The sequence below is a fragment of the Peromyscus maniculatus genome, chromosome 7 (assembly GCF_049852395.1).
Source record: "Peromyscus maniculatus bairdii isolate BWxNUB_F1_BW_parent chromosome 7, HU_Pman_BW_mat_3.1, whole genome shotgun sequence".
NCBI classification, from domain to species: domain Eukaryota; kingdom Metazoa; phylum Chordata; class Mammalia; order Rodentia; family Cricetidae; genus Peromyscus; species Peromyscus maniculatus.
Window position 1 is genome coordinate 70,126,488 of NC_134858.1, and position 16,912 is coordinate 70,143,399.

Below are 16,912 nucleotides of genomic sequence, written 5' to 3' on the forward strand. Positions count from 1 at the left end.
TGTTTTATATTACCTCCCAGGGGAGTGAACTGAAACTGAGAAAATGAATTACTCAGGGTCTCTGGGTTTGGCTTGAATCCCACCCAAATTTTTAGGTAGCCTTACCTTTTTTTCTTTTCAGGTTTCTTAAAGGCATAGTTTTTAAATTCAGTTTCCTATGAAAACTATAACAAAGCCCAAACTTACCTCTCAAATGTCAAGTGTGAGCCGTGATCCTTCTTTCCCTGAAAGGTTGTCTCATTCTGGTGATAGGATCTCTTCAGTCTGTTACTATTCGCAAACCCTCTCATGGCTGATTGAACCTAATGGTTCCAGATGTGTGCTCCAACTGCCTGGCTGCCAGTCCCTGAAGGCCCCAAGTCAGCATAAACACAGTTCAGAACCGCCGCTAGAGGGCAAATCAGGGCTGTAACTCTGGACAGCCCTCTAGTGGTGGCTGTGGAATACGTAGCTCTTTATGGAACCTATTAAAAACTCTGAAGTTGCACTCGGGAAGTCAGCCTGTGTGACACCCGGTAGTGAAGTTATTTTAAAGACATTTTGTTTCTCGACTTCCTATTCTTAAGGCCTTTAGCAGGTATCGGTTGCCTTTCTTTGATGAGTCTCCCCCTCAGGTTGTGGCAATGTGAAACCATCATCTTCAGAAGGTTAATTTTTTTTTTTAAATAGGGGTTCTTGGCCACTTTTCCCAATTGTCTTTTTTTGTTTTGTTTTTAGAGACAGGGTTTCAGGCTGTGTAACAGCCCCTGGCGGCTGTCCCGGAATTCACTCTGTAGACCAGGCTGGCCTCAACTCACAGAGATCCACCTGCCTCTGCCTCCCCAGTGCTAGGATTAAAGACAAGTGCCACCACTGCCCGGCTTCCATTGTCTTCCCATAGCATCTTCCCCATGGACACAGAATCTACAAATATGCATTCAAGATCTTCCATTACAATCCTAGCTTCAACAACAGCTGGCGAGGTCTAAAACTAACATTCACAATTTTGAACCCTGGTTCTTAGGTTTAGTAATCGAATCACTTTAACTTTTCTAGGCTTTTGTCTCATCGGCAAAACACAGAGAATAATAGCACCCATATTACATAGTTTTGGAGAAGCATACGATAATCGTGTACAAAGGGGCTAATAGGGCAGCATAAGTGTTCAACAAGCATTAGCTACCACTGTACCAGTTAGTGCCAGAAAAATGCGGTATACATAGGAGACATTGGCATATGTGCAAAATAAATTTCAGTAGCAACCTACATTTAGCCTAAAGCCGTTTGTGTCCTTAGGTTGTAAAAAGGGGGCTCATTTGTGTGATAACAATCCATGTGCTGGGTCCTTGGAACAGTCTCGATTCTCATGCAGAAACTGTATTTTGCACACAAGTGTCCATCCCTCCACCCCACCAGGGGCAAACATTTCAGGGTGAGTCTGGGCTTGGAGTCCATGAACCGGGCTTGAGGCCACATGGACAAAAACAAGAGAGTTTCAGGCCAAGGCAAGGAACAGAGCACTCAAAAGACCACGCGACCCAAGCCAATCAGATTCCCTACCCACTGGAAGTCTAAAAGGTGGCAGAGCCTCCTAGCTCAAAGTCCACCCAGGAAAGTGGCCAGAAAATCGGACAGGTAGAAGTCCGACAGAAACACGGTCAGAAAAGTTCAGAGCTGGAAGGCTCATTGCAGCCACAGGCCCAGAAAAAGGTCAGGGAGAGCTGCGCAGCTGTTCCGTCTGGTGCCAAAGGCTTGGGCTGTTGTCTTCTTCTCCACCCAGGCACTTAGCCTTCCTGACCAGCCCCACCTAGACAAGCCAATCCTTCCAAACTCTCGGGGGAGGACTGACTTGTTGGAGGCAGTCTCACTCTGAGCCAGCAAAGCTCTCTAAGCATGAATGGCAAGAGGGCGAGCGGTGGGCAGTCTCCGGCTGGGGTGGCTTTAGATGGCTGCAAAGGACGAGCTCTTGGCCGAAGCTTGAGAGCCTCCATGTTGTATTACATGTGTTTCTTTGAGAAACAGGAGGGGCCTTGGCTGCCAGGGACCCTGACAAGCTGCGACTTGAGCTGTGTCTCGGAGCCTGGGCTGAACTGAGAATTTAAAGCAGGGAGGGCACCCCTGGCAAGGGGGTGGGGAGCAGCATGGGCAAAGGCACCAAGGAAGAATGAATCTGCTGCGCGCCGAGGATGGCATGGAGACTTCCCTGATTGGCGCTGGGAGTTCTTGCAGGGGGGATGGAGGCGGCTGTGATTGGGTAGCTCAAGTGGGGCCAGATTTGGAGGGCTTTGAATGCCCGACCGAGGAAACACTTCCACCAGCTCCTCACTTGCCATTTTCCTCCCAGACCCGAATCACCTCGCGGCGCTGGCTCTTCTTGGGGGGGGGGGGGGAGTCAAAGGGGGGGGAGTGGAGGAGAGAGGAGGGGAGGCTTCCGAGGAGTCGACTTCGAAGCTCTCACCTGCTCCAGCGCGGTCCGCTGACAGAGGGAGGAAGCCAGCCCGCCGGGTGGGAGGGGAGGCGCACGCACGCCTGCACGCACGCACACGCGCGGGTGGGCGGGCGCGCGCGCGCGCGCGTGGGGGACCGGGGTGGGGGGGACCGGCCGTGCGGCTGCTTCGTTTCACCTTCCACGCTGGAGGAAGCAATCAATTCTCCCTTGCACGCCGCGCGGTCGCACGGGGCCACCCCCCCTCCCTCCCACGCACACACACACACATCCCACCCCCGCCGCCGTCACGCGAGCCCGCTCCTCCCCACCCACCCACCCGCCCGCCCCACGCGGTCCTCGCGTCCTCCTGCAGCCGCCCAACCCTTCCACCCCCCCCCCCCCCGACCCGCCGCGGCTTCCTGGGCCCGCGGCCCGCGGCCGCTCCGCTCCGCCCCGCGCGCCCCGCGCCCCCCTGCGGCCCCCGCGCCGCGCCCGCACACGCGCGCGTCCACGCCCCCCGGCCGCGCGGTAGGTGTTGTGTGCCGTCTGCGCCGGGCCGCAGTGCGGCTGCGCGCGCTGGGCTGCTCGGGGCTGGCAGGGCAGCGGCGGCCGCGGCGGCGGCGGCGGGGCCGGGAGAGCGAGCGAGCGAGCGGCGCGGGGGAGCTCGGAGGCGCCAGGCCCCCGGCGGGGCGGGGCGGGGCGGGGGGGCGGAGAGGGCGGCCGGGCAGGCAGGCCCCCCGAGAGACCCGTCGGGTTGGATTTTTTTTTTTGGAGGAGGGCGGCGGAAGGGGGGCGCCTGGCCACGGACCTCGTTTTTTCAGACGCCCTCCCCCCAACCCCCCAGCCCCGGGCCGCTGACGGGGGGGCTGAGGGGCGCCGCCATGCCCCTGCCGCGGTGACGCGCGGGGCCGTGAGGAGAAACCGGGAGAGGAACCGTGACGAGAACCGCAAGGAAAGGAAAAAAAAAAACCCGGGGAGAGGAACCGTGAGGAGAGCCGTGAGGAGGCGCTCGGTCTCCCCGGGGATGTCCCTCAGGCGGCCGGCGAAAGCGACTCACTCGAGCCCTGGGGTATAGGCCTAGCTTATCCAGCTTCCTTCCTCCTCCTCCTCCTCCTCTTCCTCCCCTCCCCCTCCTCCTCCCCTCGTCGTCCTCCCCTCCGCGTCTTTTCCCTCACCCTTCCCCGCGCCCCCATCTTCCCTCCCTCCCTCCCCTCCAGCAGCGATGGCAGAGGAACAACAGCCGCCGCCGCCGCAGCCGCCCGATGCCCATCAGCCGCTTCCCCTCAGCGCCCCCAACCCCGGGGTGGCTCTGCCAGCCCTTGTGCCCGGGCTGCCAGGGACAGAGGCCAGCGCTCTGCAACACAAGATCAAGAACTCCATCTGGTAAGAGGATCCTCCATCGCCGGGGCAGAGCAGCCTAGGCACACTGCTGCTGCAAAGCGGGTGGGGGGCGGCGGCGGCGGCGGCGGCATCCGAAGGGGAGGTGATGCATGCATTGAAGGTGGGGTGCCACTGCCGTGCACCCGGCTGTGGCACCTCTGGAGGGGGCAGGTTGCACCCACCCGTGGTCTCCTTACACACACACACACACACACACACACACACACACACACCGTGCTTCCCTCCCCTCCTCGATTGTAAGCAGATAAACAAGTTATTTGTGCATTTTTTCCCACCCACAGTCAGGGAAATATGGGTCAAGATTAAGTCATGGCATGAGAGTGGCGTGAATTGGAAACTTGGAACGTGAAATGTGTTGACTCCTTTTGTAGTCACAGAGGGAGGAAGAGGAGTGTATTGTGAATTTTGCCCAAACAAGACATTGTACGCAACATTGATATGCAGCACAAAACCTAACGTGTCTTTTCCATTCAGTTGGAATAGCTGCTGTGTGTGGACGGCTTTGCCTCCGTTATTGTCGAACCGAATTTCCCTTCTCGGGAATTTATCTTTTGCATTGACTATAAAGGAAATGCCGCTTTGGCATTAAGTGTTTTATTTTAATGTGGTAATTTACACAGTAAAGTGCATTTTTTAAAAATATGTAAACCATCTTGCCATTTTTGTGTAATTATTAAAAAGGAACTAGACGGAACATCCTTTACTAGTCCTGTATTTCTTGTATGGGAATGTGCTATATTTCAGTGTTAATTGAACTCTTAAAGACTGATAACGATATTAATAAATACCCAGACTTAAGTCCATCTTCTATGAGAACCATTGCAAATGTGCACTGAATGTGAACTTGCATTATTTTGTAGGATTCTTTATTAACTGACTTTTAAAAAGCGTGGTACTATTTTTAAAATGGAAAGCAATAGTTGGAATTTGGTCTAAGATTGCTTTTAATAGAAGTTTTAAAATAGAGTTAAGTATGATGTGGAAAAAATAGCCTTGATTTTTTTTTTTTTTTTGAGCATGAATCTAGCAGGTTCATCATTAAATATGACTATTAAAATAACAAAACTTGCAATTTAAAGACAAAGGTATCATAAAGCAACTGGCATTCTGTGTACAGCATTTGAACATTCAAGACAGTAACCAATTTTAAATATAAAATTAAGAGTTGTTATATAGTAATTTTCATTATTTTCCTGGCATGCTTCCATCATGATGCTAATATGAAGTAGGTCAGTGCAGGCTTTACTAGTTTCCACCACACAGTAGTTGACAGTTGAATGTCTCGCTTTTAATTTTAATATGAAACTTAATTATTTTAAAAGGAATTTTTTTAAGACTTTGACAATAGTTAGGTGGCAACTTGAATAGGTTAGATGTGTGAAGGTTGTATGTGTGTGTGTTTATGGCAGGGTGGGGGAGACCGCAGTAGGTACATACCTTCACCCTGTTTTAAAAGCTGTACTAAATAAATAAAGGTATGATTAATTTCTGGCTTTGAGTTCCACAAAGCCAGATGTTTTATCACTGGATAATGTAACTTAGGGCCCCTGAAACCATGATGGAATTGAAGTAAAATACCCTTGTTTGTTAGCCTCAAATGAGGGACATCCCAGTTAAAGGACTCAAGTCTTTTAAGAAAGGTAAATTTTAAAGGTTGAATTAGTAACACTATTTTATTATGAGAACATTAAAGGAGAAGGATTTGACTTTGTAATTCCACAGAAAGAGTGAGTTGTATGGGCACTGAGGACAATGTTGCGATGATGATGATGGTGGAGTGCCTTTTATTTATTTTGTTAAATCAAAATTTAATGCACACATTGGTAATGATATTTACACATCTATTACAACTTAGCTATGCTGACTTTGAAAATGAAAAAACTTCTCAAGTAGAGGGAGTACACTTAAGATTTTGGACTTGGCTCTGAAAAATTAATGAGCAAACACATATCTTAATATCAAAATGTACTATTCTGTGTCTTCATTTTGTAATGACATACTAGCATTTCATTTCCAACTTTAGTAATTCCATTTGCAAAAATTGTTCCTTATTCCTTTATATCTAAAACTTGAGGATGATAAACAACCATGATGGATAAAAACATTAGTGGCCATATTTAATATAGAATTGCAATTCTTCCATAAGAACGGATTCATACTATTCATCAAGTAACTATATAAAATACAGATGTTAAAAAGTGAAAGTTCCATTTTTATTTTTTTATTTTTTTTTAAGTCTAGGGCTTACTATGTAACCCTGGTTGGCCTCGAACTCAGAAGTCCTGTCTGCCTTCCTGCCTTCCAAGTTCTGATTTAAGGGCATACACTTCATGCCTTGCTCATTGCTACTATCTAAAAAATAATATTTTTAAAAGAATTAAAATGTTTTAATAGATATAACTATAATTCTATATGCATGTTGTTTCATATTTTTAAGCAATACTTTTCCCACCATTTCTAAAAATCATCTTGTAATGTTCTGAGAGATGGTCAGTTTTGTATTGTTTCTGTGTCAGCCCTTCGGTACCATTATGAAGAGTTAAAATGAAATTCAAAAGAAATGTGGCATTTAAAAATTATCAACTGGGTTTTGCATTTAGTTGATCATAGTTTCTAAACTGTGGCTTGCAGATCACAAACAAGTCTGTACTTGCCCTCCTACTCTACAAATATAAATATAGTATGTGATGTAGGCCTTTAGCTGGACAATGAGTTATTTATTATCTTGGCTCACAATTTATTCCATTTATTAAATGCTAATTGATAAAAGTATTCCATTGCATTTCAAGCATTAAATATGTCTCTAAAAAAAGGAATAAGTATTCAATGTAAAGATGTAGTATTTAATGAGATTAAAACTATTTCTCAAGAGTTAGAAATAGTGTAGCTTTTTAAAGTAATTCTAGAACATATACTGTTAACTTGATAGTGTTATGTTTGTATTAATATGCTTGTGAATATCTTCAAATTGTGCCTAAGTTAACAAACCTGACTGTTCTTGTCTGTATGTTTCTTTACTTTATTCCTTCCCATTCCATAGACAAAAGGTTCAAATTAGTTATATGCCTCACTTGAAAAGATTTTTATTTGTAGTGTTTTAATTCTGAGTAGGCTGTAAGAATGTTATTTATATTTTATAGATAATATAATTTAAAAATAATCTTTTTCTAAAAGGGATGAAGGAAGAGAGTATTAAAATAGTAGATACACATAGTTTTTCTTGTTGGTTTTTTGAACAGGGTTTTGGTCTGTGACCCTGTCTTACTTGGAGTTCATGAACCTACTGCCTCAGCTTCTCTTTTTTTTTTAAAAGAAGACTCATACTGACAACCTAAAACAAAGCCATAGCCAACTGAAATATGAACTTCTTTAATTTACATTGCTGAAAATTTCTATTTAATTTAAACAACAATTTTTTTTGGTTTTTCGAGACAGGGTTTCTCTGTGTAGCTTTGCGCCTCTCCTGGGACTCACTTAGTAGCCCAGGCTGGCCTCGAACTCACAGAGATCCGCCTGGCTCTGCCTCCCAAGTGCTGGGATTAAAGGCATGCGCCACCACCGCCTGGCCAATTTTTTTTTTTTTCAAGACAGGGTTTCTGTGTGTAGTTTTGGTCCCTGTCCTGGAACTCACTCTGTAGACTAGGCTGGCCTCAAACTCGCAGAGATCCACCTGGCTCTGCCTCCCGAGTGCTGGAATTAAAGGCATGCAGTACCAAACTTGGATCCCTCTTTTTCTTTTAAAAGATTTTTTTTTTTGGAAACCATTATAGAATTGAAATTTAAAAAAACAAATAGAAGACTCAGCGGTTAAGAGCACTGGCTGCTTTTCCAGAGGACCCAGGTTCAATTCCCAGCACCCGCATGGCAGCTCACAACTGTCTGTAACTCCAGTTCCAGAGAATCTGATGCCTTCACATCAATGCACATAAAATAAATTTAAATTATTTTTTTTTAAAAAAAACAACAGCCGGGCGGTGGTGACGCACGCCTTTAATCCCAGCACTCGGGAGGCAGAGGCAGGCGGATCTCTGTGAGTTCGAGGCCAGCCTGGGCTACCAAGTGAGTTCCAGGAAAGGCGCAAAGCTATACAGAGAAACCCTGTCTCGAAAAACCAAAAAAAAAAAAAAAAAAAAAAAAAAAAAAAAAAAACAACAAAAAACAAATAGAATACAATATTTGGGATCTCTTCTGTTTACTTAGTTACCTTTAAGACACGGTGGCACGCACCTTTAATCCCAGCACTTGGGAGCCTGAAACAGGAGAATCCCTGAGTTTGAAGCCAGATAGAAATACAAAAAGAGACCCTGTCCCAAAACAAAAAAGGGATAGATCATGGTCTAGGGATGTATAGCTTAGGAGGAGAGCACTTACCTAGCTTGTATAAGGCTCTGGGTTATCCCAGACACTTGGCACTGCATTAAAGGGAAGGAAGGAATGAGGGAAGAAATGTACATGGGTAGGAGTGACTCATATTTGCTATTAGGTTGTAACCTAGATGATAAACTTTCACCTAAAAAAAATCTAAACAAGTCCTAATGTTTTATTGTAGAAAATATTTTAATGCTGTACTCAGAATATTCAGATTCTAATAGAATTATCTTCAGTTAAAACCTTACAAGTCTTTAAACAGTAAGATGTATCAGTATTCTACCCATTTTATGTTACAAAACTGAATGACAGGGAAGCTGTAGAATTTCTAGATTTATTAGCCAACCTTGGAGATAGTGTTGGAGGATCAAGACTTCCTTGTCTTTATTCAGTTCTGATCTGGTGTATTTTAGACTTAAAATTGTAATCTATGGATTATTTTGAATATTTTCTAAATTATCATTTATACCAAATTAATTTTGTTTTGGTATCTTATTGTTATGACAATAAGCATCTTAATATTAAATGATTGATCTCATTTCCATTTTAATACACTGAGTGTAGAGTATGGTGCTCTATAACATTTACATAGTAATACCATATTAGTCCTGTTGTATGTTCTCTGGCATAGAACTCAGTAGTTAGTTCCATTTTGTTCTTGAGCCATGCAGTTTATTAGCGCTGTAAGAAATCATTGTTATTCATCCAACCTTAGTGGGAAACATGGACTGTTAAGTAGCTCATATCTTTAGTTTATTTTAAGCCCAGGGTCTTTTTTGTCTTGCATGTTTTAGTTTAGTTGGTTAAATGCTCTCCCTACCCTGAAGTCAGCTAGTCTTCTATAATCAGCACAGAAAAGATTTGGCTTACTTTTGTTTGTCTGTATTGAGGCCAACTCTGATGTTTGTGTCCCAGCACTAAGTGGCTCTGATTCCAGAAAGAAATTGTCTTCCTTGTCATCCAAAAAGGCAAGTTAAGCAGTTTCAAACCTGTCAAATTTCTGGTCCTATTTAACTTAACTAATGATATGTATATGTTAAATAATTGACCAGTTAGCTCTCCCTCCTAGAAGATTTCTTGAGTGATGGTATATACAGTCTGATTTGGCTTCTGTCTCTTTACTGTTTTTAGAGATTTAGGGGGGAAATGAGCTGGTAGAAAGGACAGAAGTATCTTATTCATCATTAAAGGTGTGCTTTGAATAAAAATTACATCAACTTGCTTTTACCTAAAATTTTGAAAACATATTAAACATCGTCAGTCACTAAAATTTGAACACTTAAGAAAAAACAGTACTCAAATGAGTAACTGCTATTTACAGAGTGCTATGCTGAATAAACACTGGCATTTAAGGAATGCTCATTTGCTGTAATGTTAACCTAGGGCGGAAAATGTGCAAGTGAAACTTCTCTTATTCAGTTGGGGACCGACCAAGGAAGGAAAAGACACATGTCAAAATATGGATTCTGCAAAAAAGTACACCATTATTTCCTCATTTATAAAACGAGAGTTATACTGAATGACCTTGCAGGTTCTTTTAGCTTTTAAATTATGAGTCTGCTGCTAAAGTAATATTGACAGCAATAATAAAACATAGTATAAGCACAGTGAAAGACTAATATAATTATCATAGACGGTCAATAGAACATTTTTAGTCAACAGGTTATTAGGATTTGCTAGTGTCTACTTGGGTGTTAGCCCAGGAGGACTATCTGAAGGTGTTCTTCTCTTATTACCATGTACAAGTGTTTTGTTACATGAGATTAAGTCTGCAAATATTTATTGAAAACGTATAACATTTAAAGTATTCTAAGAGCTGGTATTATATACAAATATGCTAGACTACACAGTAATCCCAGTTATTGAGGAGACTATGAGCTGCTGGTTGAGAGATAGCAATAAGGGGCTTTTTTTGCCTTTTTTTTTTTTTTTTTTTAAATAAAGTTGTTTAAACCTACAAGCATTTCACATAGAAACCTCTTCTTATGGTACTAATGAAATATTTTAAGGCAGTAATGAATGCCATTCTTAAAAATTGCTAATGTAAACAAGACAGTTGTATATTATTTTCAGAATAATTTAGTGTAAGGTTGAACTTCACAATAGACATTTTAATGAGTTGTTGTAACAGTGTCTTTTTAAAAACAAGGCAGTAAGATGGTTACTCTGCAACCCTAACAAAACCACACACTCTTATCCATTGCCTCCATTTCTGTTACTCTCTTTGTGTAGGCATTTGCTTACTGGAGGATTTTAAGAGGTCAGGTTAAAGATGAACAGCATTGTCCAGTAGGGGAAGAATCTTCCTCTTCTGAACAGGACAATGAAATAAAAGTCAACGCACTCTTGATTGCTAACTGTAAGACTAACACAGTTAGCACTTAACTTTAATCCACATAAATAAAAACATTCAAACATGATTTAATAGTTTTTTGAGGCTATAAGTAAACATTTTTCTTTGTTTTATGAACTACATGTGTCCTATTTACAAGAGGAAATAGATCATGAGTTTCAATTAATTTTTACAGTGTTTTTGTTAAGCATCTATTATAGTAGATTTATATATATTACAAAAGTTGTATGAGGTGAGGTTTTATATTTCTTTGTATGTGAGAATAAACCAAAAACATGTTGATACTCCTTGCTGTTTGAATCTCCATTTGGGGTACTGAACTGAGAGGGTGAGAGGTTGTATAGTGAAAGACTACAGTCTGTTATGCCATGAACTTTAAGAAGTTGACGAGTCAATAGGGTGTGATTTCCCATCTTTTCCAAAATAGCCTTCTGTAGGAAAAAAATTCGAATTTATTTGTTGTCTTAAGTTTGGGTAACGGGATCGGGTAATACACAGTACTTTTATATTCTGCTGGGACTGCAGAGATAACGACTGCTGCTTGGAGCTCACTGGCTGGCCACCCTATCCAAATTGGTGAACTAGCTCCAGGTTCACCGAGAGACCCCGTCTCAAAGGTGATGATTGATTCAGGAAGATATCCAGTGTCAAATTCTAGCCTCCACATGAGTATACTCATGTCCTTGCACACCTGCATGCACATATGCACACTACACATGAACACATCCATACCCCACCCCAACAGGCACACTCAATACCTGAGCATGAAGAGCACTTAGGTTTGTGTTTGCTTCCTGTTTTTCCATGACTGTCTTATTTTATATTGTCAAAGAGGTACAAAATGAGAATAGAAGATCACTGTACTAAGTGACCATTTTTTCTTCATTTCTGTTGTCCTTTTTTTTTTTCCTGCTGATATACGATGCAGTTCATAAACCACCAACTTAGGACCTCGTATAAGTTGCTATTTAATATTTCTTGATAATTTAGACTTGATTTACTATGTGAAATAAGTTCATTTTATTAGTGTCTTTTTAAAGCACAGTCTAACTAAACGAAGCATTCTCATTTTCTTTTTTTTTTTTTTTTTTTTTTTCGTTTTTTCGAGACAGGGTTTCTCTGTGTAGCTTTGCGCCTTTCCTGGAGCTCACTTGGTAGCCCAGGCTGGCCTCGAACTCACATAGATCCGCCTGCCTCTGCCTCCCAAGTGCTGGGATTAAAGGCGTGCGCCACCACGCCCGGCGCATTCTCATTTTCTAATATGTGAAGTTCAACGGTAGGGACTAAATATATATGAAGCAAAGCCATCACTGCAAATATCTTGAGCAATATATAGTATAACAGTAAAATGTTATTTATATATAGAGAGGTCTACAACTTATATTTTTGCTATAGAGATATGAAATTTAGAAATGTAATTACGTAAGACTTTTGTGATATCTTACTTGAAGTATAATTTATGTTTTGGGGAACCTGGAAAATGTATTTCAACAAAATGATTCAGTTAATGTAAATTAATCATTTCCCTAATTTGATTGTGGTCATTAGTGCTATCAAAGGCAAATGTATATGATAGAAAATATCACAGTCATTATTAAATATATGATCCCCATTTTCTGAAGCGAAAGCTATTAGCAAGCAACATTTGGTCAAATTCTGCATCTAAAAGTTTCCAGGAAATAAGTCAAAGATTAATCCTAAATTCATGAAAGCAAGAAACCACGGAAAAGTAAATTCAGTATACATTTATTGTAATCCTCCCATATGCAAAGCATAGGAAAATTGAAAATAGGGCACTATCCTAGTCTTTAAAACATTACCCACTTGAGTTTTACATATAAAAGTAAGATTTTGTTTAATGCAGTAATGGTTAAATAAGTGATAGATAAGAGAGGGATTAAACGAGAACGTTAAGCACTTTTATTTGGAAAGCTCAGGGTTGTGGGCTTATTAAAAAAAAATCACAAGATAAACTATAGATTTAAACTTACTGCTTAAAAGATCCTTACTATGACTTCTTTATTCTCTCTGTCATGAATCAGGTTTAGAGCTGTTGATGACAGTGAACCTTACCAATAATGTAGGTAAGTAGAGGGAGATAGTTTGGGAGACAATGTATTTGGAAAACTTAAGGAGTATAGTTCTCACATATAAATGGTAGTACCAGCTAATTATAACTCTCTTACTTAAGTTTTGATTTACATCTGTAGAAGAAAAACATAAAATAGTAACAGGGAAGAAAAGGATGGGTATGGATGAGCATTAAGCAACAGAACTAAAGTACAGGTTGTTACTTAAAAAGCTTAGCATTTTATTTTATATTTTTATATTTATTTTATGTGTATGAGTATTTTTCGTGCATGTATGAATATAAGCCATGTGCTTGCATGTCTGGTGCCCATGTAGGTGAGAAGAGGGTGTTGGATCCCCTGGGACTAGAATTACAGATAGTTGTGAGTCACCAAGTAGGTCCTGGAACAGAATCTAGGTTCTCTAGAGCAATAAGTACTCTTAACCACTGAGCTATTTCTCCAGCCCCAAACTTTAACAACAGTCTTTCTCTGTGCCTTGGTATCTTATGGCCTCAATTTGCCCTTGTTTTTTATCTACTTCTTTTGATAATAGAAACCACTATATCTTTTTTAAATTAGTTTGACAATGTTGGTTGCACATTTAATTTTTTCTGACCATGCCTCTGTCCAATATTTACTACCTATCTAGTTGACTAATGTGTAGTATAACTTAAACTTCTTCCTGTTTTCTTATTTCCACTGCCAAAACTATAGTTCAGTGCTTTAGCCTTCTATACCTGTATTATTAAGAGTAGTAATAGTTACTGTTTGTCATTATTTGAGTCTAAAATGTCTCTCATGCATGTAGATGTCAAGTTCACAGCTAGTGGTTCTGTTTGGGAGGTTGTGGAACTTTGAGGACGGAGGGCCTGCTCCCAGAGGCTGATCACTGTAGGTCGTAGGCTGCCCTTGCTTCAGTCCTGTTCTGTTGCCTGCCTGCAGCTGAGATAGGAGGAGTCCCAGACAAACACTCCTACTATCATGAACTGTACCACAATGTAATTAAAACTTCTGACCCCTAAACCCAAACAACCTTTCCTCCCTGCATTGTTTTGTCATAGCCATGAGAAAAGGAATACAGAAAATGAACACTGAGAGTGTGGTCATTACTGTAATGAATCTGACTGTTTGGTTTATAGTTGTTCAGAATTGGTTTGCAGGAAAAATGTGGAAGAGTTTTAGAGCTGTGAGCTAGAGAAACGGTAGAGAACTATAAGCAGTGTTTAATGTGCCATCCTGTTTGGAATTGGGAAGACCAAAATGTCCACACAAATGAAGACAGCAAAGGTTATGGTCATGAAGTTTCAAAGGCAAACAAGGACACTTAATGGGAATTGGGCTAGAGGCCATCTCTGTAACATTTTGCAAAAATTAAAAAAAAACAACTAACTATATTTTGTGCATGTCCTGAAAATTTGAATGAGGCTGAATTCAGAAGTAATGGATTTTTTTAATCTACCTTATGGAAGGAATTTCAGGACAGTATTAGTGTCAGGCTGTGACATTGTGACATGGTTTTTGTTCATTGCACTTACCCAGATTTATAATGAATGAAAGCAGAAAGTGAACAGAAGGATATGAAAATGTGCAGTTTTTTGAAGAAAGGAAATAATCATATTTAGAGATGAGGCACATACAGATGCAATGACCATTTACTGTTAAAGAGATGGGCACCAAAGAAACTGAGCACTTTGCACTGCATAAATAGAGAATGTACCTTGATAGTGAGGTCTCATCCAACAAAGGCTTAGGGGTGTAATAAAACTGAAAACATAATTGAAAAACTTTTATTTTAAAAAGAGTGGGGGTTGGGGGTTAGAGAGATGGCTTCACAGTTAACGTACTCCTCTTGCAGAGGACGGCCTGAATTCAGTTCCTAGCATCGACAAGAGATTCACAAGGGATCTAACTTCCTCTTCTGGACTTTGTGGACACCTGTACTTGTGCACATACTCACACCTAAACATACAATTTAAATAAATAGTGCCTAAGAAAATATGGCTTCCAGGGGATACTTTGGAAAACAAAGATGGCAGAAGTGTTTTTTTCTGCTAAAACCCCTCAGGCACTAGAAGCTGCTGAGCTGTGGTAAATGGAGGCCTGGCCACATCCCAAGCTAACAACAGAACTTGGAGTTATCCGTGTGGCACTGTTTCCCAGACATGCAGAGTACAAGGATTAGTTATGGAGTGAAAGAGACTCGTACCAAGATTCTAGAGAAAGTCCTGTGAGGTCAGGCATTGTGCAGCTCCTAGTTTCTTAGTAAGCTATGTTTGAAGCTGTGGAGGTGGAACCCAGTTTGCAGCAGACCAGAATGTTGTGAACACCAGGAGCATGGGACATCTGCTGCAGAAAGCTGCACACACCCAAGAGACAGGCCATGTGTATTGCAAATAGCAGGGCCATAGGGACCACCAGGTCCCCCTGATGCCAGACATTTAGCTCCAAGTTTTGCTGTTTGCCCTATTGGGTTTCCATCTTGCTTTGATCCAATCTTTCCTTGTTATTCTCCATTCTTCACTTTGCAATAGATTGTTTATTCTATGGCATTGTATATTTGAAGCGTGTAGTTTGTGATTTGAATTTGAGGGAGCTCATAACTAAGTGGCTGCATAGAGTTACAAAAGAGGCTAAGGATTTTTGAACTGGGTTAAGACTAGGAACTCTAGAAGTTGGATTAGATGCATTTTTCCTTATGAGATAGCTGTGAGCCTCGGTGGATGGAGGGAACAGAAGCAGAATTTTAGAATTTGAATGTGAAGTGTCCTTCATAGGCTTACAAATTTAAATACTAGGTGAACTTGCTTGTTCACCATACTGTATAAAGATTTCCGTTCGGTTTACAAGGTCTACAGGCAATGTAACTGCCATACAGTTCGCTAAACCCCTCCCCCCTTTTTTGTTTTGTTTTGTTTTTCGGGACAGAATTTCTCTGTGTAGTTTTGGTGCCTGTCCTGGATCTCGCTCTGTAGACCAGGCTGGCCTCAAACTCACAGAGATCCACCTGGCTCTGCCTCCTGAGTGCTGGGATTAAAGGCCTGTGCCACTGCCACCCGGCTAGTTCAACCCTATTTTGATGTTCTCCAGTATTTTAGCATCTGCTTCAGTCTGACAAGTACATTAATATTAGCTTTGTGTGTTGTCCTGCTTTTTTTCATGATGAATATCTTTCCTAGAATCTCCACCTTTGTCTCCAAATTCTACCATTCACAGCTTAACACTTGTGGAAGTTGCAGCCAAAATCATTTGTACTAAGGAAACATTTTTGTGCTCCTCTAGTCCACATTAGCATTTTCTTGACTTCATATTGTATAGTGAGTTCCAAATGATTAAATACTTAATCACTCTTAACTTTTTCCTGCTTCCTATGCTGTAGTTATTTGAATCTGGTGACAGCATTTTTTTGTACCTTTTTATTTTATTTGGTTTTCCAGGACAGTTTCTCTGTGTAGCCCTGGCTGTCCTCAAACTCTCTCTGTAGACCAGGCTGGTCTTGAGCTCAGAGATCTGTCTGCCTCTACTTTCTGAGTCCTGGGATTAAAGGTGTGCACCACCATGCCCAGCCATCTTTTTATTTTTCATCTAGTGGTAGATAACCAATGACTATCTTTTGTAGTCTCTAGTCTCATAGACACTTAGTTTTCCCCATGTATTAATGTTTGTACATTTGGTATATTTAATGTGTCATTTCCTCCCCAAACAGGTTATTAAACTGATGTTGCATTTTACATGGTAAAGGATTTATAGTATTTGATTCTTTTATATTACATTAGTGAAACTGAAAGTAACTATTTACTAATACTTTTAGTTCTGTGAGTGCCATTTCTTTCACTGTGTCTGGATCATAAAATAATGTATGCCCCCCCCCCAAGTGCGAGCAGTTGACCCCCTCTTTAAAATTACAGAGTAAATGGAACTGGAGAAGTGGCTCAGCAATTAACACCTGCTGTTAGCTCTTGTAGAGGACCCAAGGTCAGTTTCCAGCACCTACATTGAGTGGTTACAGCTGCTTGTAACTATGGTTCCAAGGGATATGATTTCCTTTTTTGGTTTCCATGACACCCACATACACATGGCATATGTGCACACACAAACACACAAATTTTGTTAAAGCTGGGCCTGGTGCCTTGAATCTCAGAGATTGGGAGGCAGAGGCAAGTGGATCTCTATGAGTTTGTAGCCAGCCTGGTCTACATAGTGAGTTTCAGGACAGCCAGAGCTCATAGTGAGACCCTGTTTCAAAAAAAAAAAAGAAAAGAAAAGAAAGAAAAACCTTGTTAAAGGTCATTTTAAATTACTGAGCAAATGACT

General features: G+C 41.5%; 1 protein-coding gene across 2 annotated transcripts in view; it reads left to right on the top strand.

Annotated features, from left to right (window-relative positions):
* Positions 1-3,063: 3,063 nt before the first annotated feature.
* Positions 3,064-16,912, top strand: part of Rfx7 (regulatory factor X7) — a 98,227-nt gene continuing 84,378 nt past the window's right edge. Inside the window, exons 1-2 of one of the 2 annotated variants that reach the window (XM_042281244.2) lie at positions 3,064-3,476; positions 3,625-3,790. In XM_042281244.2, the coding sequence (XP_042137178.1) occupies positions 3,630-3,790 (161 nt within the window). In that variant the 5' untranslated portion in view covers positions 3,064-3,476; positions 3,625-3,629. The remainder of the gene's footprint in view (positions 3,477-3,624; positions 3,791-16,912) is intronic. The other variant, XM_042281243.2, reaches the window with a different exon arrangement.